Source organism: Ammospiza nelsoni, chromosome 3 (assembly GCF_027579445.1).
Source record: "Ammospiza nelsoni isolate bAmmNel1 chromosome 3, bAmmNel1.pri, whole genome shotgun sequence".
Taxonomy (NCBI): domain Eukaryota; kingdom Metazoa; phylum Chordata; class Aves; order Passeriformes; family Passerellidae; genus Ammospiza; species Ammospiza nelsoni.
Genome location: NC_080635.1, coordinates 82779617 through 82799312, shown reverse-complemented (window position 1 = coordinate 82799312; position 19696 = coordinate 82779617). Strand labels below are relative to the sequence as shown.

Genomic DNA, 19696 nt, shown 5'->3' with positions numbered 1-19696 from the left:
AAGCAAACAGACTTCACAGATGTAACTTCTGGTCTATGGAAAGGACGCAGAAGAATATCCAACTTTGACCTGGAAAAACCTTTCAGTTTCTGGTTAACCTCCACAGATTGTGTGTAATGTGCAGACCTGTAGCTGACTTCATGCATAAATACTTTTCTAGACTCTCAAGCTGCATGATACTGAGCACATTCTCTTCCAACAGACCAAGGATTTTCCTATTTCTAATCCAGAAGATGGAACATTGAGACAAAAATAAAATATAACAATATGTTTGGCAAAAATAATTGTTCCTTCATTTTGCATTTGCCCCTAAAACCACCCACAGACAGCAGCCCTGCTTCTATGCAGTAATCTGTTGAATTTCAATCAGTGTGTGAGCATGTGTTCAACCCCTTGTATTTATCTTGAAGCCTGATAATTTTGTCTTGGTCTAATATTTGGGTCCTTCTGTTGATGCAAGCTGCTGAATTCCATTTTACTTTTCTCCTCTTTGAGTAATTGATGGTTTACATGAGGGAGAAACTGTAATCCTTCTGCCACATTTGTAGCGTTTTCTACTTTTGGTCTTAATTTACATCATCAAAATCACACTAATCTTTTTTCTTTTATTTTTTTCTTTCCCCTTTCTCTGTTTCATTTTCTAGCACGTTCATCTAAGAAAATGTACTCAGTTTCTTTGAACTTCATAGGTGTATAATAACCATAAAATAGCTTACAAAAGAAACTATCTTCTTATGGCATATTTGACCTGAACAGCTCAAGATCAGAAAGTGCTGCAGATGTTTTTATCATATCTTTCCTCACAATATTTTCAGATTTTGGTAACTCAGAAAAATTAAAAATTAAAGCTTTCTGGTGCTTACCTGAAATTAATCTTGTTCTGACTGTCCTGATGCTTCAGGGTGACATCAGAGATACTGATGTCTTTGGGTGCTGATTAAGGTTAAATTCCACTTACTTTCCTCATTGCTTTTAATTAATTGTATAGGTCAATTATGATGCATGGCATGTCAGCAGAATATAAAACTGTGTTGGCCTTATGTAAAGCATGGGGCACTGGGTTGAGTACAATGGCTGTTTCAGATTAAAGCAGTGTAAGTTTTAGGCTGTGAAGTTCGCAGAATTAACTTTCCCACTTGCACTGATGGCTGTTCTGTGCTCTCCCATGTTGAGAGCAAACTCAGTTATTTAACTGAGTCCTGGTGCAGTCTGTGAGGCCATAATTTCCATGTTTTCAAATTCCACACGGGCAGTTCTGTACCAGTACCATTCTGTGAATATTCCCAGAGTGCCTTACAGCAATCAAAATAAGGAGGGCAAAGTGGATTTACACTTGGAATGTAACATTAAAGGAACAGAACATTAAAATTATGTTCTTCAAGATATTTCAATTTTCTTAGAGCCATAACCATTTAAAATGTATATTATTTTTGTATTTTAATTTCAGCCTTTATACATTGTACTTAATTTATATACAACTATAATGGTATGTGATGCAGTCTGACATACTGTTCTTGGGCTTGGAACTCAATTGTCTCTACCTTTGCAGTGTTAACACAGTGATTTTGGCTTTTGCCAGCTAACACTTTCCCAGGTATATTCTGGGAGCTAACACAATGAGCAGCTTGCAAGATTATCTTGGCTTGAAGAGTAAGACAATTTAGTATCATGAGGTGTCCCATTCTTGACTACCTGGTTCCCACTGCCAGGAAATAATCCCAGGCATTTAGTTTACTAATACAGCCACAGCTTCTTAAGTAGACGAGAAGACTCATTAATTTAACTGGATTGGAGCCAGAGTGCTCAGTCATTTGTATAATCAAATTCTAAAAAGAGGTAATAATATCTTAATTTATATTTTATTATTACTGATTGCTCATTAATATGTAATCAATCAATCCTTTGCATTTCTGAGTCAATTTCTACATGAATTTATTGCTCGCTAAGGAGTGCTGCAGGCAGTATTCCATATAAAAGTCCTGACATTGACAGCTGTGAATGCACAAAGTGGGTATCTGGTTCAAAACTGTCTTTCAGTTCCACCTGAACTCAATAGGATTTTGAGAAAATACTGCTAAACTGAGTGGGCAAAAAGGTGGCAGATGGGCTTCAATGTAAATAAATATATTGCCTGGGGAAATCAGGGATGCATGATTTAATCCATGTCAAATGATGCCAAAACCCCAAACTGTCACTTAAAACTCAAGGATTGCTCTGAAGTCATTAGCAAGAGTCCCAAGGCCAACAGAACACTGCCCATCATCACAGAAGGATGACAAAAGGACAAAGGACAAAACAGGAAGCTTCTTTTGCAGCTGATCTTGTTCTGTACAAAGGCCTGACATGCACTGTCTCAAGAATGTTCTTCTGGCCTTTGTCTCTCAAAAAAGACTTGAGAAGTAAGAGATGGACACCAAAATGTGAAAAAGAGGAGTTGCCTCATAAGGAGAAACTGGACAGACTGAGACTCTTGTATCTGTACAGAGTAGTCTGAGGAGGTTATAATCAAGATTACAGAATCACCAGATCCCATCATACCTGACCAGGAGGCCCTCTCTGAAGCTGCTGGGGACAGATCCAGCAATTTCACCTGCAGATAGTGGCTGTGGTTGTGGGATCTTCGTGGACTGCACCTTCTGCTGCCATCACAGGAAAAAGAAGGCTTGGGCTAGAGGGGCCACTGGTTTGAAGAAGCTTGGTAATATGTTGTTCACATAATTCTAGTGAGATAATGTTTCATGAGGGCTCTTATTTTTCTTTGCTTGCCTCCACATAGAAACTCGTCCATTCAGGAATGTACTGTACTATTTTGGCTTTGAATGTACTTTTAAATCCTTTAAACATTTCTGTGCCTCTCTAGATTGGATTTTTTCTCACTAGCTTTAGCTTCCTTTGCAAATTTTCTAACTATTCTGATTATGATACCTGTCTAACATGAGTGGGAGGGATCCCTACTCAGAGGTGTTTATTTTTCCATTGCCTACTGTGGGAGTTTAGATAAATATCTTAGACTAAAATCCTGAACTTTAGGGTGGCTAATGCTGGATGAAATTTTTTTGCCCCAGCTATATAAAATGCCCCCTGTGCTTATGCGCTGTTCATTCATGTAAGAATATCTGTTTAACATTGTTGGTGACACAGATGGTGGGATCGAGTGCACCCTCAGTAGGTTTGCCAATGCCACCAAGCTGTGTGGCACAGTCAACACGCTGGAGGGAAGGAATGCCACCCAGAGGGACCTGGACAGGCTTGAGGTGGGCCTGTGAAGTTCAACAAGACCAAGTGCAAGTTCCTGCATCTGTTTTGGGGCAATCCCAAGCACAGACTGGGCAGAGAATGGATTGAGAGGAGTCTGGAGGTGAAGAATTTGGGGGTGTTGGTTGAAGAGAAGCTCAACATGAGCTGGCCATGTGCCCTTGCAGCCCAGAAATCCAACCACATCCTGGGCTGCATCAACAGCAGCATGGGCAGCAGGTTGAGGGAAATAATTCTCCCACTCTACCCTACTCTCATGAGAGCCCTGGCTCTGGGGCCCCCAACATAAAATGGACATGGACCTGCTGGAGCAAGTCCAGAGCACAGCCACAAAGATGATCAGAGGTGGATGGGACACCTCTGCCTTGAAGACAGGCTGAGAGAATTTGTCTTATTCAACATGCAGAAGAGAAGGCGCCAGGGAGACCTTAGAGCCTCTTCCAGTAAAGGGGATCTACAAGAAAGCCAGAAAGGGCATGTCATAATAGGACAAAGAAGAATGGCTTTAAATTGAAAGTGGGCAAATTTAGGTTAGATATAAGGAATAAATTATTTACTGTGAGGATGGTGAGACCTTGGAACAAGTTTCCCAGAGAAGCCATGGATTCTCCATCCTTCAAAGAGTGTTCAAGAGCATGTTGGATGGGGCCCTGAGTAACCTGGTCTTGTGGAAGATGTCCCTGCCCATGGAAGGGGGTTGGTACTAGATGATCTTAAAGGTTGCTTCCAACTCTGCTCATTTCATAATTCTATGATAAGATGTAACTTCTTGTAGCCACCTACCGAGAGCAAGTTCCTCAGCAATTGGTGGTTCCCTCACCAATCGCTGACCTTCATTAGTGTGGATAATTTATATTTTTCAGTGAAAAGCAGTTCTGTAGCCTGTTGACATATTTGGAATTTTTTGATTTCCAGTTGCCAATAGTTTTTTAAAAATGAAGTGTCCTGAATGCAGATTACTACTGTAGCATCATTATATCCTTTAAAAATATCATTCTCATTCAAGTCAGGCAATCTATTTGCATTGGGAATGCTGACTGCTGCAAGACTATTGAGGTGTACTGGGGGAAAGACTTTTTAATCTTCATCTATATATTATGTTCTCTTCCAAAGTATCCTCTGCAGATTGCTGTTAAAGATGGCAGTAGATTCAAGAGGCCTTTGGTGTGGTTTGGTACACTTCTACTTTCCTTGTTAGGTAGGTGTCTGTGATGTCCTCTATGTCAAATCATGGATTTGATTTGATTTGTCTTAAAATCCTTAAGTTTGGAAAGAAAACCACTGCTGTCTTCTTTTTACCATGATTCGATTAAATTTGTCTGTGACATGGTGAATTTGCATTTCTGCTAATTTGTCTTTTAGATGCCTTTTTATTTTTGAGGTAGTTTTATACCTTCTTGTCTCTTCCAAATAATCCTGATGAGATTGCTCATATTCTGTGACCCCCATTTATAGTATGGCACAGAGTGCAACGCCTCATTTTTTCACTTGTTTTGCAGCCCACCATTTGTCTCTGGAATTTTATTTCTTCACTTGTTTGTGGGCCTGAAAAAGCCACCAAGAAGATAATTTAGAATTTCCTTCTCTTCAATTCCTTCCCAAATCCTTTAAATCTTCTATAATTGGTTCCAATGCATGCCACCTTCATCTGAGACATGTCAGATGACTTTCTTCAATTCTTTATTCACTCTTTGTGCTTGATTTCCTATTTTTGGTCTATGGAGACTTAATTTCTTTTATTGTCCCAATTTCTTTCCAGCTATCACTTCCCAATTTCGTTAAGACTCCTCAGACTGCATTTTTGACAACCATAGGGCCACTAAAAAGGGCTTTACAAAAGGTATTAAAACTTCTGAAACCCTCAAGGCAGATGGGTTTCTCTTGAAACTTTGTGATTTATTCTGCAGAAGAAGCAGAATAAGCAAGCCCCTGGAGTGGAAGCAGGGGTTAGTCACTGTAAGAGAAACCCAAGTGTGAACAATTCTTTTAATGAGGAAAGGAGATTTAAAGTACGTCTTCATTGCTAGAGATAGCACACCTTCCTTTTACTTCTGAGCAGAGCACATGGGTTTTACTGGCTGTGACTGAGAAGCAGTTCATTTTCTAGGCAATGTCTACAAGAAAGAAAGTGAAATAATTTTATATATTTTATTTTATTTACAGATTAGATCAATGAGTTTATTTAATTTCAGGTATAGCAGCCTGAAAAGAGAAAGAATTCAAACATCTGATAATCTTTAATGTGGTAATCCCAATTCAATAATATGCAAAACAAGAGACATAATTTTCAGAACAACTTGATAAACTGATTACAAGCTGGTACTTCCAGTAGGAATAGATAAGAGAAATATATTTTTGTTTTCTGGTGAAAGCCTGTGTCCAGTGGTGTCTGAATTTGATACTTGTTAGAAACAAAGGAAAATGATTGATTGCAGGACTTGCCAATAATTAATCATACCAACAAACCACTCACATTTAGCTTCTCTCAGTTCAGAGGAAATGGTTTCTTTCTGGCTCATGCCATCAAGGGACAAGGGTTGCTTGAGACTTCATGGAGTAATAGATATAATATCTCTTAGCCCACCAGTGATCAGTTTATATTCTGAAACTTGTTATTGATTTCACTTTAAGTTAATGGTAATGACAAAATGGCTAATAAAATTATCCAGCTTTCAAAAATACGTATGTCTGTCCAAATGCAATAGCAACAGGGGGCAGCAGATCTTCAGTTGTCATGGATCCACAGCTGAGGCTGAGCTGTGACAGTCTGCACGAGTCCAGTTGCTGGATCCCTCTGGTGCATTTTCTTCCTAGCTTGTCTCATTGTTTTCTTGCACCTGTGTAGCAGACCAGAGCATAGCAGATGTTGCTTTCAGCAAAGAAACAATCTTTTCAACAGTCATTGAAAACAACTTCATAAATATTTCCTAAAGCAGTTTTGGGCTTAGATTTCTGCACGACAGGAGCCTCAGCAGGCATTCATCCCTGCAGCCCCTCCATACCTGCTCTCCTCTAACAGTGTGGTACAGAGGGAAACCTGTCTCATATGACAGTATTTGTGTTGTATAAATAGGTCATTAAGCCCAAAGCCAGCCCTCAGTTACAGCAGAGTCTCTGTCTGAGATGAAAAGTCAGTTGTGCTTGGATCCTTTAGGTCTTCTCAACTCCATAACAGTTTTAATCTGCTGATCCATGTTGAATGCAACAATCCTCTGTATTTTCGACATAATTCTGTCATGATCCACGGAAAGAGTTTGGAAAAGCTTTTCCACTGGTTTTCAAACAAGAACTGTTGATAAGTACACCTTCATGCCTTGTTAATGTCAATTGTGTAGCAAAGATAAAATCACTATCTAGGTTGCTGTATGTAAGTTCTTCACAAGGATTGAGCTAGGCCTCTGGAGTTCAATGAATATTTGGGGTATAAAATTTGTTCATTTTAAAAACTGATATTGCAAACATAGTAAAATCTGAATGAATCAGACTACATTGCTACCTTGTGCCTTTCATCCTTCTGTTATGTATAGGAGAAATGGGGGACAAAGGACAGAAAGGCAGCATAGGACGTCATGGAAAAATTGGTCCTATTGGTTCAAAAGGTAGGTTTAATTCTATTTCTCCATTTGTGTTTCAGGTGAAAAATATGCAATCGTTTATGTTTGAGAAAAGTTTAGCCACTGAAAAATGGCTAACAAGTCTCACAGTTTACCTTAGTAGGAATTTTCTCACACTGTAGTCAGCCAGGTCAATGAGATTTCTTAAGCAGTTACCTTTGCTGTGGCATCAGCATATTTAGTCTTAAAGCACTGTGAGTATCCTGGTTTGAGGATAAATAAAGAACTTTGCACTGTCACACAAGTGTGGACAGTTAAAGAAGATGGGAAGATGTGATGTACTTTGGCAGACTCTTAAGAGTTAGAAGATGGTTGACTACTCCATAGGCTTCCTATGTGATACTGGTTAAGTCATTCGGACCAGCATTTACCTAATAATCTAGATCATGATTCAAAATTTAGGGAAATCCAGCCTTTTTCCCTCTACAGCATCTGAATTTACTGGTTCTGTGAAGTTTATGAATGTCAAGAAATGGATATTGGTGCATATTATTTGGGTTCAAGTTTCATAGCTATGGCTGGCCTTTATTGTGGAATAACTGGGACAGAAAAGTCTTTATTTTTGCTTGGGCATATTTCTACTTTCCATGTTTGAATTTTACTAGTGAAAAAATAGATAAATGCTAAATGAACTATTGACAGAAAAGGCAGCATTAACATTATGTTATTTTTCCTGTCTTCAGGTGAAAAAGGAGATAATGGTGACATAGGACCACCAGGTCCTAATGGTGACCCAGGTAATCCATAACACACCTTGTTTATGTGAAAGACATCACTAAAAATACATCTGTTTACATACTGGGGGAAATAATGAATTATTTTTTTCATTGGAACTGTAATATTTCACTGTGATATTTTCAAACGGCTTAAAATCATTGAAGTTGCAGCAGTTGCTGGACTTGTAGTGTATATGCTAAAACAGTATCTCATACTATCTCTGAGCTCTGAGGCATAATCTCTCCAGAAGCCTGGTGGGAACTGAAGTCAGACTGTCTGCATCATTCATCACCAGGGCAATGGGATATCTCTGCATATCTCTCTTTGTGTTCCAGTCAACACAAAGGAGCAGGTTGGATGCTCCTGCTCATCCATGGATTATAGTTATAGGAGCAGGAGATTGTCAAGAATACAGATCGCAGAATGGGTCAGGTTGGAATGGACCTCATTGGGTCAGCTGGTCCAACCTCTGCTCAAGCAGGGTAATCCCAGAGCACATGGCTCAGGATTGTGTCCAGACAGTTCTTGAATATCCCCAGGGATGGAGACTCCACAACTCCTCTGGCCACTCTCTTCCAGTGCTCAGCTACCCACACAGTAAAGTTCTTCCTCATGTTCAGGAGGAACTTCCTGTGCAATGTGCAGTTTCTGCCCATTGCCTCCTGTCCTATTGCTTGGCACCACCAAGCAGAGCCTGGCTCAGTCTTCCCGTCACCCTCTCTTCAGATTCTTATATGGAGGTGCATGGATCTTCCAGAGGTGTAAAATGTTCTAGGGAAACAGCCTAGCATAAGTGCAAGCCTTGCAAGAGTGGCAGGTTTGGATTGGACTGAATTAATCCCTTCCTGGCAGAGTGCATTGGGGGTGCACAGATTAGATTTCTCATGAGAACATTATTTGTCACTGTAATTCTTGAGCCAGCGTGCTGTGCACCTGGCCAGCATGCACAGTTTTGCAGGGCAGGTACCCTGTGCTTAGACTGACTTACACAACTGAGCAGAGTAATTGGGTAGTCCAATGCAGATTTTTATAATACATACAGAACTGCAAACTGTAATAGATGCAAATGGTAATTGATCCTCATTTTGAGATTTGTGGCCAGAGATGTAACGATTATTCTTTTAGTATTCACATTCAGATTATCTTTGTCAAACCTATACCCTAATTTGGGTCAATAGACGATTTTCTAGTGTCTAATTTTATTGTCAGAAGTATTGTAAATTCTGTACTTTCAAAAACACAGACCTTCATTTTGCAGGTAATTATGTGCAATATGTGCTGGAATTTTGGATCTGCTGGGATATATTCCTTGTGAAGAACTTGCAAACAATGTTTTTCCTGTGAAAGAAATCATTGAGAAAACTAAGGAAAATAATTTTACTGAAAATGGGAATTTTTGGAAAACATTTTTAGTTAAAAAATATTGTGGGTGTTTTGCAGAGAATATCTATCTGTGTTTAGGTTAGTGCTAATTATTCAGGATGGAAGATTCAGAGGAAGTGAACTGATCTGTTCTGCACAGGCCCAGACACCCCTGAGAATCATATAATGGTGCAGGGTAGTGAAGGCTCTAATTTTCTGTCTGTTACTTGCAAGACAGCTTTCTCCAGAGCTGCCACGCTGGGCCTTTTCATAAAGATAATTGTTGAAATTAGGTAGCTTTTTTATTTGGGTGTATCTATATCATTTCACAGGCATCCCTTGTGAGTGCAGTCAGCTAAGGAAGGCTATTGGTGAAATGGATATTCAAGTAGCCCAGCTGATGACAGAACTAAAATTCATAAAAAATGGTAGGTTAATTTGATATAACTACTTTCCTTTCTTTTTGCCCCATTTTATCGGTGTAACCACTCGTAAAGAGTGCCGCCATTCCACCTCTGATTTGTGAAGCTCTTTTGGGGTGTGCAGTGACTTGGTTTATAGAAATGCGAGTGCTCACTTTTCAGCACTGCCCTCCCCCGCAGCTGTCGCCGGCGTGCGCGAGACCGACAATAAGATCTACCTGCTGGTCAAGGAGGAGAAGAGGTACAAGGAGGCCCAGCTGTACTGCCACGGGCGAGGAGGGACGCTGAGCATGCCCAAGGACGAGACTGCCAACAACCTCATTGCCTCGTACATCAACCAAGCTGGGCTCACCAGGGTCTTCATTGGGATTAACGACCTGGAGAAGGAGGGGAATTTCGTCTACTCCGACCGGTCGCCCATGCAGACCTTCAATAAATGGCGCAGCGGGGAGCCCAACAACGCCTACGACGAGGAGGACTGTGTGGAGATGGTGGCCTCGGGGGGCTGGAATGATGTTGCCTGTCACATTACCATGTATTTCGTGTGCGAGTTCGACAAAGAGAATGTCTAAGCTGCTCTGCTCTTTCTCTGTTTTAAGAAAAATGTTTAAGACGATGGTACAAGTTACTCCATGTTTATAGAGAACAAGTGAAGTTCTGCAAGTATGCGGTGTCGGAGTTGTACAGCTGTAAATACAGTTGAGGTATTTCAAATATCAGAATTTACCCTTCAGAAGGGAAGAGCAGTAATAAGGCATAGCTTGGTTGGCTTTTTTTTTTGTAGGAAAATATATGTGTTTAGATAAAAATGTGCTTTGGGGCTAAATTTTGCCCTTACAACAGTTAACAACTGTGATTGCATGACTGTAAGGGAAGGCAGAATTTGGCCTCTAGTTTGAATGGTAAGAATTAGGTTCCTGATATTCTTTTATCTTAGTAAAATTTGTAGTTATAAAAGCTAATAACTTGTAGTGCTACAGGGATATTTTGGCAACAAGATGTATTTTGTATACTCCAGTTAATAAGTACAAATATTAATCAGTTTTTTGAATGTTACAACATTTGTTGTTTCCAAAGCAAACCAAAAGTCAAGATTCCTACCAATTTTATAATGTTTCTTCATTAAACTGTTCACAGATGTATGACCAAAAAGCATTTAAGTAAACTGAATTTTAGTGCTGTGGGAGGAAAAAGTCCAGTGAAAGCTGTCCCGGCCCATGGCAGGGGCTTGGAACTAAGTAACCTTTAAGGTCTCTTCCAACCCAACTATTCTATGATTCCAGGCTTCTATGTTATGAAAATTCTTATAATTTAGTACTTAGAGGATTTCCATCCAGATGGTGTTTTGGGGTTGGCTAAATGTAAAAGTAACAATTTGATTTTCTTCATTCCTCAGTTGAAAATGATTCAGTGCATGAAGTATTTCAGGCCCTAAATAATTTCCTAAAGTAAATGTTTCACATTTCTTTAAGATAATCTTGGTCCATCTTGTTACAAAACAAGCAAAATTACCAGCCCTCCGCAATTTAAGGCAGACTTCATATATATGCAATAAGCTCATGAAAACACATTAGGGATCAGTTCCTTTTAGTAAAAAAACAGTTTACATGTTTACACAGATTGTTAAAACAATCCCCTGAAAAGCAGAAAAGTTTCCAAAATTTTCCTGTGTATATAGCAATAATAAATATCTTTGCACATATAGTTTATGTACCAAATTTACAATTGCATGTGATCGAAAAAGGGATGTAGATTAAAAAAAAAAAACAAACCCAGAATAATTTCACAAAATAAATGATTAATTACTTTAAATCTTCCCAGGAGCCAGTTGCATGCCACCTCATCTCACTGTTAGGCATAGGAAAAACAAACAAACAAAAAAAGCAAAATCTCTAACAGTGCTTCTTTAGGAATACCTTGCACAGTGTTTTAAGCTAATTTTTAAGGATAAATGATCCTTGCATAACATTCTGGTCAAAATACATATCTGATCATTATGGCAGATTGATGTATAGGGTATCCACAGTGGATTTGACATGTGGTCCCAGAGATTTCATTACAGCAAGGAAACCAACTCATAAACTCTGCTGTGCTGCAGCATGTAAACAATCAATGACCATGCAATGTTGTTCATATCCACAGACACTGACATTATTTGATTTATATACCTAAGAGAACAAACTGTTTTGTTTGATATATTTACTCTGTAAATCTCACTCCTTTATATATATGTTTGCTATTAATTTTGAAGATTACTAGCAGTACTATAGTATCCTATAGTATTTGATTATCAGCCCAGCTCCAGAGAAATCACTCAAAATTAATGGCTCCTTTGATTGCTTTCTTTTCTTTTAATAAAGATAGGTATAATACCTGTGTGTTAGTCATTCTTCCAACTGCATATTGAAATCTATTAAATAATGTGAATCTCTTTCTACAGTAATATTCAAAGACTCTATAGAATTTGCAGGGAGCTAACAATTCCAGTAGAGCAATTTGTTTAGAGTAGTGCTTTGAATATCATGATTGTTTCCTGCCTGCTATAGAAATCCTCAGAAACCATTTAAATCTCCAACATACTTTTGTCAAATCATTGTTGCTATATTAAAACAGTCCAAACCTGAGATACAGATATTTGAAGCTCCCTCATTATGTGTGCTGTTTTTCACCTAGGTTTTGAAAGTTTCTGTTGTATTGTTCAGTTTCCTCAGAAAGATGAAAAGAGGCCTTTTAGGGAGATAGGAAGCTTTTTGAGATGCCAAATGCTCCTATTTTAGCTGAAGTCACATCAGGTTTTAAAGATTTCCTAGATATGTGTAGCATTTAAACAGTCTCAATTTCTACTAAAATTTAGGATAAAAAGTAAAAGCAATGGAAAAACATTTCTTTTTCCTAGTTTTCATGTTCTTCAGGATATTTTTTTTCAGTGCTTGATATGTGAGGTAGAAAGTACATTAGTTTCATTGTCAGATACCTGTATGCTGGCTGCAGCAGCTTTTATTTCACCGTTTGGGCAAAGGGAGCAAGGCCAGTGCGTAAGGTCTGTAGCTGTCCTGCAAGGGGCAACAACAGCACATCTGATATTTACCCCTTTGAGGAGCTGGGTGGGAAATGATGGAGGCATTGGAAATGAATGAGCCCTTCATAATTTCTTTCACCCTCTAGTTGCTGATGCCTGTAGGTAGACCCTTGCTGGAGGCAGAAATCAATGTTGCATGTAGTGCTCAGCCTGCAAGAAGCCTGCTGACATGCTTGGTAAGGTTTCCATTATTCTCCCTAGAATTTGGTACTATTGTTTTTTTAAAAAATAAAATGAGTGATAAGTTAATTTTACTTGGGGTGTTTTCCATGTGCATTAAAACCTGCAATTGTAATATAATTACTCATTTTGTGTAGCTCTGCAGAAGCCTTTGGAACATGTCTGTCTGGCAAGCACAAGTGTTTCTCAGACTATTCTTATATGCTCTATATTTGATAAATAATATTTCCTCATAAATATATGCCCATAGCCCTTTTTATTTTATTCTTGAATAAAGGGCATTCTATGGCATTTAAAAAAGGCAATAATAGCAGTATTTTTTCTTTTTTAATATAGTCACCCATTCAGGTTTTTGAATGACTTCTTCACATAAAATGTGGATTTCATTCAGCTGTACTCTGCACCTTTAGCTGTGTGTTGCAGTACTGATGGCAGGGCAGACGTGCACCGCCCTTCTGGGAGGGGGCTTGGAGGAGATAAAGCATTTAAGTGGCTCAGTCCAAGGGGACATCTTGGGAGAGTGCTGGATCATGTCTGATCCTGATCACCATCCCGATCTGCCACTCCACAGCCTCACTGCTGGGTGGAAAGTGCTGCTCCCACTTGCCTTGTTATTCTGCTCCGCTCCTGGCTCACCATCCCTCGTGAGCCAGCTGCTCCTCACTGTGCTCTGACAGCTGACATGATTATCCCTGTAAATATGGGTTTGTTACAAGTTTGTTAGCAGCAGAACTTCTCCCTGACTGTGGGTTTTAAACAGTCTTATATCACAGAGAAGAACTGTAAAAAAATTAATATTCATATGTGGTATATATAGAGCATCCTTATTCATGTAAGTAAAATGGAGTGCTTCATTTTTCATAAGCTGAGGAAATGCCAGTTCAAATATGATGCCAGTTCATTGTTCATTGTTTTGTTACAGTTCTTTATGAAAAGCGGAAGAAGATGATATTAAAATAATTTTAATTGTAAAATATGATGAAGGTTCATAATGGAGGAAGACTTTTGAAGTAGACATTTTTCAAGATGTTTACTTTTAGAATTTTTCAGAATTGAATTTCCAAGTTCTAAAGCTTTATTTTCACCCATAAAGGGATTTGATTTTTATAATATTGTTAATATATTTTACACCATGTCAGTAACAGTGATCTCTATAATGTTTGATATATTTTACTTTATTCTTTACATGTTGATTTCCAATGGGAACAAGTTATTTTTTTAAGACTTATGTTTGACATACTAAAATACTGTGACATTGGAATTGTTTTTCCTCCTGGGCCTGCAATGACACTGTAAATGCCTTGAGTACAAAACAATAGATAGTTCAACCTACATTACATAGAAAACATTCTTGCTGATTATGGAAACTATTCATTTAAGTATTATGCCATATAGTTAGTAGTTTATGCACTATTCCAGAAGTCCAAACCAATAAGTAAATAACATAAATACAAGCCTTTTGAAACCTGCACATCTTACAAATATCCTTTAATCCTGAATTAAAACAAAAATTTGTCAAAATAACCAAAGTAATGCAGAAATTCAGGGTTTCCCTATATCCAGATCTAGTTTCTGTGGAAAACTCAGTGACTTGTGATGATCATGACTGAATCAAATCCTTGAGCAGAGAATTAGCCAACAATGTAATGATGTGTGACTTTACCCTTTGCACTTTCTGAGCTGCATCCCCTTAGCCTTTGTTGGTCCAAGGGCCAATGTCTTTTCGCTGGAGATTCTGGTTTTCAATTTTTGGCTTGCCTGTGGTGCCAACAGGTTCATCACTCTACATGTCTGCCACAGAGTACACACCCAAAATCACAGAAGAGATGAGATTTTCTCCACTGTGGGGACTGGAAGTGCTTGTAAAACTGACTGTGAAGGGAAAGGTTTTGTGCAAAATTGGAGCTGGCCACTCACCCCTCCTTTGGGATGCATATTCCTGGCCAGGGAGAGTCAGTCCAGCCCACCAAGAGAAAAACTGACCATTTTATTGTGGGTAGAAAGAAACCAGAGTTTTAAGATTTACTTAGGGAAAAAATTGTGCAGTGAAGGGTTTTGACTATTTACTTACAGAGTAGCTGTGAGAAAGAGCAGTTTGGTTTTAATTTTACTGTAATAGGAGAGTACAAACTATGTGAGATGGGAGAGAAAGAGTTTGTGGAGAGGACACGGTTGTGTGCTCAAGGCGTTTTTCTGGATGAGAGTCTTCTCCTAGCCCAGAGCTTTTCTATTGGATGAGGAGGGAATCCTCTCAAGAGGGAGAGCACAAAATGGAAAAGGTGGAAGAAGCAGTGAGTGGATGTGCATGACTGGCAGTGAGTGGGATGCCCGTGAGGCGGAATGTAAATGTTACCTGCAGCCATTCCCCTGCTTCCTGCTAGGGAAATGTAATTATCTTGCCCTTTCCATCAAAATGTCTCACTACAGCTCTGGGTGGGTAACTCACAAAAAGAGTAAGGTGATCAATTTAGCATTATCTCTGTGCCTAAATAAAGCCCAGTTTGGGTCTAAGGACAAATAATAGCATCCACCACACTCTGGGTATATTAATGCATGAAATCACAGGGGATATAATTAAGCACTGCTGTTCAAAGTCTAGCTATGTAGTATTGATGAGCTTCTGGATATTCTTTACATATAAAAGCGTGAGTGCTGCCAGGAATTCAGCAACAGAAGGTCTGGTGTGCAGCTGAACAATACAGGTGTTACCATACTATCATCTAGTGGCAGTAAGAGTAAAAATGAAGGAGCTGAGTGGTGTTTTGCTTCTGCTTGCATCAGTTGCCTTGTTGTAATCACTGATGTTGTATTGACTTTTGAGCTCTGAAGTCTTTAAGACTTTAGTCAGCTTTCTTTCTTTTTCTTTTTTTCCCCCGTTTTTGAAAGATTATTTTGAATTATTGCAAAGAGACGTGCAGTGATTTTAAGTCCAATTCTCAGGTGGGAGTTTTGACTAAGAAGTGAGAAGCGTGCCCAAATGAGCTCAATTATCATGCCTTGGAGTGAAGAAAAAGAAAACAAGTCAAGCTGTGCTCTGCAGGACAGCATCTAAATTGCAGTTGCAGATCTTCACCTGGCATCAATCAACTCCAGTGAAGCCAAATTGATTTATACCTGCTGAGAATTTGAGACAGTATTGTCATCAATTCTAGACCTATGCTTATTTTGGAAAGAAAAATATAGAAGTATTTCTTATATTTATAATTTATTCTGAGCTCTTTAAATGTAATTCAGAGTCTGAACCACTGTAACGGGCGCATCTCCCATGAAGATTTCTGGGCAATAATCAGTTTTGAGACGAATATTGAATGTAAAATAATTGAGGTAGGTCTATGATGCAGAACTTTATCCTTGCAAGTACACAAGGAGTACGATGTAGAACACAAAAGAAGCAGTAAAATCATTCAACACAAAGAATAAGTCCTCTATAATTTTATATTCTTCTGTGAAAATGAAACCTTTGCTTTTTGCAACGTTCAACATTTATCCATAGGAGAAGACAGGGTGCCATCTAGTGAAGAAAAGATTTGTTGCATATCTAAAGAATCACAAATCCAGCTTTGTTCCTGCTTTATTCTTTAGTATGAAATGAATGATGTGGTCATCCTTCAAGAGGGAAAGTGTGCAATATGTTAAGTTCACTGTGTTTGTAAAACACAGAAATAAAAGGAGGTATAAAAATGTAAAATACTAATTTCCTTATTACAAAATGTCCTGTACATACACATGTTAGCTTGTTTTACTTAGTCCAACTCCTTTCTTCTTCTCCAGCATTATAACCCTTCTGTTCTACATAAATAAATCTAATATGTGACATATTAGGTAAAGTTCACTACCTTTTCCAAATATCCCCAGCTGAGTTACAGTTGGCCTTGATTCATGGAATTCCTTTTCTGTCCTGATTTTTGTCTACAGCTTCTGAAAGTGGAAGATAGAATGCTGTATCCCTTAAGCTTGGATTGCAAAAGTATAAATGCATTACAGCTGGTGTGATGACCTCTCTCTTAAAAAAACATTCTTGGAGACTACTGTCCCAATTTACATAGTACCCCCAGTTTCCTTCTTAAAGCTTACCTTCCTTTTGCATCTGGTCAGACCCAAAGTGGAGTTAATTGTATGTGTTTATGATATGTTCCATACTGTAGTTTCTTGGGAATTGATTTGCCTGTGCAGTTGTTTCGAATCATAAGCAACTTAAAGAGGATTCTTTGAAAGTATGTTTTAAATTGTTAACAAAGGCAAATTTCCTTTCAGTCTTGACATTTTTTTTTGCTTTAGAATAAATGGAATATCCACAAATCTAACCCATGATACAAATCTGCTTTATGATTTTAAGTTAAGCCCAAGTGGGCTGGTTTCCAGCAGATGAGAAGTCAGTGGCCACTGACCTTTAAGCTCAGGTGAAGCAGGCCCTGAGTTTGCTGACCCCAGGCTGTACTGTGGCATGTCCCCTATCAGCTGCCACCTGAGACACCTGGTCTGGGGCTTTTTGGGCCAGTTTTGCACAGGCCCAAATCTCTGGGTTTGGTGCCACTTGCAGATCATTATCAAGAAGTGCCTGCCTCAGGTGCTGGCTGCTCCTTTGATCAGCTGTGTTAACCTGCTGTTTGAAGAACACAGCTAATGTGATTGTATGGTATATTTCCTTAAAATAGCTCTTGAACCTTTTAACCATTGTCAACCAGGTGTGACATAAAGTCTCTGGGATTTGCAGTTTTTATGTAAAAATGTGAATGAGTAGTAAACAAAGATTTTCCTGCTCCAGGAGATGGCTGCAGTGGGAACTCACCTGTTATTAAACATCAGAGAGCCATCTTGGAAATAGAATATACAAAATCCCAACCACAGGAAAGATTTGATGAGAAATTGTCCTTTCTAGGCACTGAAAGACTTGAACTAATATTGATGGGTACTATAGGAAACCAGCCTTTCTGCTGGATGCCCACCAGACAACTCACCTGCTCTGTGATGTCCAGTTGATGTTATGCTGGGTGCAGGGAAAAGGGACCATCTCTCATCCTAGAAGAGAACATTTTCCATCCATGCCATTTTGAGTCAGCTTTGCTGTGATTTGATTGTAAATGATATTTGATCACGTTTTTATTTACTACCACACTGATCCTATGCCTTTCCCTCCATTGTTGAGACCACTAACCAGAGATAAAAAAGGAATTTTCAAAACCATTCAGCATTGTCCTGGCTCTCCTGGGAGCAAGAAAGGGAAAGACAGAGCTGGGCAGTAGAGTCCTGTGCATCCCACTTTTTCTGCTGGATGGGTTCTGCATGCTTTATTTTTGCGTGTATGCAATGTATAATGCCTTTTCCCAATGGTTGTATTTTGCTTCCTTTACTCTTTACTTGTTCATGTGGAGATGGGATATAGGAAATAAAAAAGGTCTTTTCTGCTGTTTGGATAAGTAATGTATGACTGGAGACTACATATAAGTGCATTCACAGGAAACCATTTTTAATAGTGAGCAGGCAGGGAAGAATCATTTGTCATAAGATTACAGAAGGGAATATTTAAACCTGTGATGAAATTTTTAAAGGTCTTAAGAAGTATGATAATGATTATGCAGACTAGGTTTATTGCTAGGTATGTAGTTAAAATGAGAAGAAATCAAAAAATCCCGCAGTGGAAATCAATATTAACTAAGGTATTATGTGTGAAATTAGTCTTGAAAATAAGAAAGTAGTATTACATGTTAAAAAGGATTACAAGGAAATAATCATGGAGCATAAGTAACTGGGCTGCTCCTTACTGTTAAGGGTTTTAGTGAGCCTGTTTTACCTCTAATTGCCCTGAAGTGTTGTTTTTTTAAAAAGTGTCTTCAAACTAGGTACTGTTTTTTGGCTTATTCTTACAGGTTGGTCTGCATGATCTCTATCCCTCTTCATTACCAATCTTGTGATGGAGGATGCTCACCTGCTGTGACAGTGTGGAGGGTTTACTGTACTGGGAGCAGCACTACTGCGGGGATGCAGCCTGACCTGGTAGTTTGCTTAACCAAGGTCAAATTTTGCATCCCTTGGGGAGAGGCCAGTGGATAAATTTGCTGAATGTCCTGGATGTCCTAGGGTGCCCAGGGCACTAGGCACCTCTGCGTGAGGCAGCTGAACTGAGTCCATCATGATGATCAGTTCAGCCTTCTGGGTTTGCCAGTACCCTTGGCTGAGGTCTGGTGGCTGGGAGTTGTCTCCTGCAGTTTTAAACATCAGCACTGTCGATATTCATCTGAGCTAGTCACACTGTCTCTCTAGTCTGTGGGGAGAAATAAGTGCATTCAGGATATGATTCATCTGTCTTATTTTAGATGTCTAAATTGGGATAGGAAAGTTCCTTGTTCTGACTCTTCATTTCTTTCATTTGCCCTGAGGTGAGGTCAAGGTGACAAGCTAAAATGCAGACTTTTCTGACTGACCAGATGAATCCCACCCATCAAATCTCAGCAGCCTCCATCACAAAATCCCCATTATGTGGAGCTGCCACTCAAATGCTTCTTTTGCTGACCAGTGGTGCTTGTCGTGTAAGGTAATGAGGAGAGGTTATAAAAGGTTTTGAAGGAGGTGCGACATCCACAAGAAGAGCGTGACCTGCGACAGGTGACTTTTTGTCACACGGTGGATCCAGATGCCTCTTCTATCATGCAGCCCAGTGTGGTGCCGACTCATGAGTCACACTCAGGAAAAAAATCAATTCTCTGCCTACAGAAAATAACTCTCTTTCTCTCTCAAACTGGCAGTTATGATCACTGTGTGAGAGGCAAGCTGAATTTGTTCTTACTTCTCTTTCTTGCAGGAGAGAGAGAGACAATAACAATTGCCTGGCCTTGCTTCTTTCTTCCCTGAAAACTGTGATGTTTGCCTTTCCTTGTCTGTACTGCAAAGCAATAAATAGCATCTCCAGGAGAGACAATGGACACCAGAAAGAAGAAACCACAGTCATAGACACTGCAGAGACCATTTCAGTGACTTCCTTGCACAGATGTTCTCACTTTACTTGTTTCAGTAGCAAAAACTCAACAGAGAAGGATGGTGTGTGTGCTCCATAGCCCAGATGGGAACTT

General features: G+C 39.2%; 1 protein-coding gene across 4 annotated transcripts in view; it reads left to right on the top strand.

Moving 5' to 3' along the window:
• Window positions 1-11742, top strand: part of COLEC11 (collectin subfamily member 11) — a 45917-nt gene extending 34175 nt beyond the window's left edge. For 2 of the 4 annotated variants that reach the window (XM_059468444.1, XM_059468443.1), the window contains exons 4-7: window positions 6783-6854; window positions 7553-7606; window positions 9281-9376; window positions 9533-11742. In XM_059468444.1, coding sequence (XP_059324427.1) covers window positions 6783-6854; window positions 7553-7606; window positions 9281-9376; window positions 9533-9942 — 632 coding nt within the window. In that variant the 3' untranslated portion in view covers window positions 9943-11742. The remainder of the gene's footprint in view (window positions 1-6782; window positions 6855-7552; window positions 7607-9280; window positions 9377-9532) is intronic. The other 2 variants (XM_059468445.1, XM_059468446.1) reach the window with 2 other exon arrangements.
• The last annotated feature ends 7954 nt before the right edge of the window (window positions 11743-19696 follow it).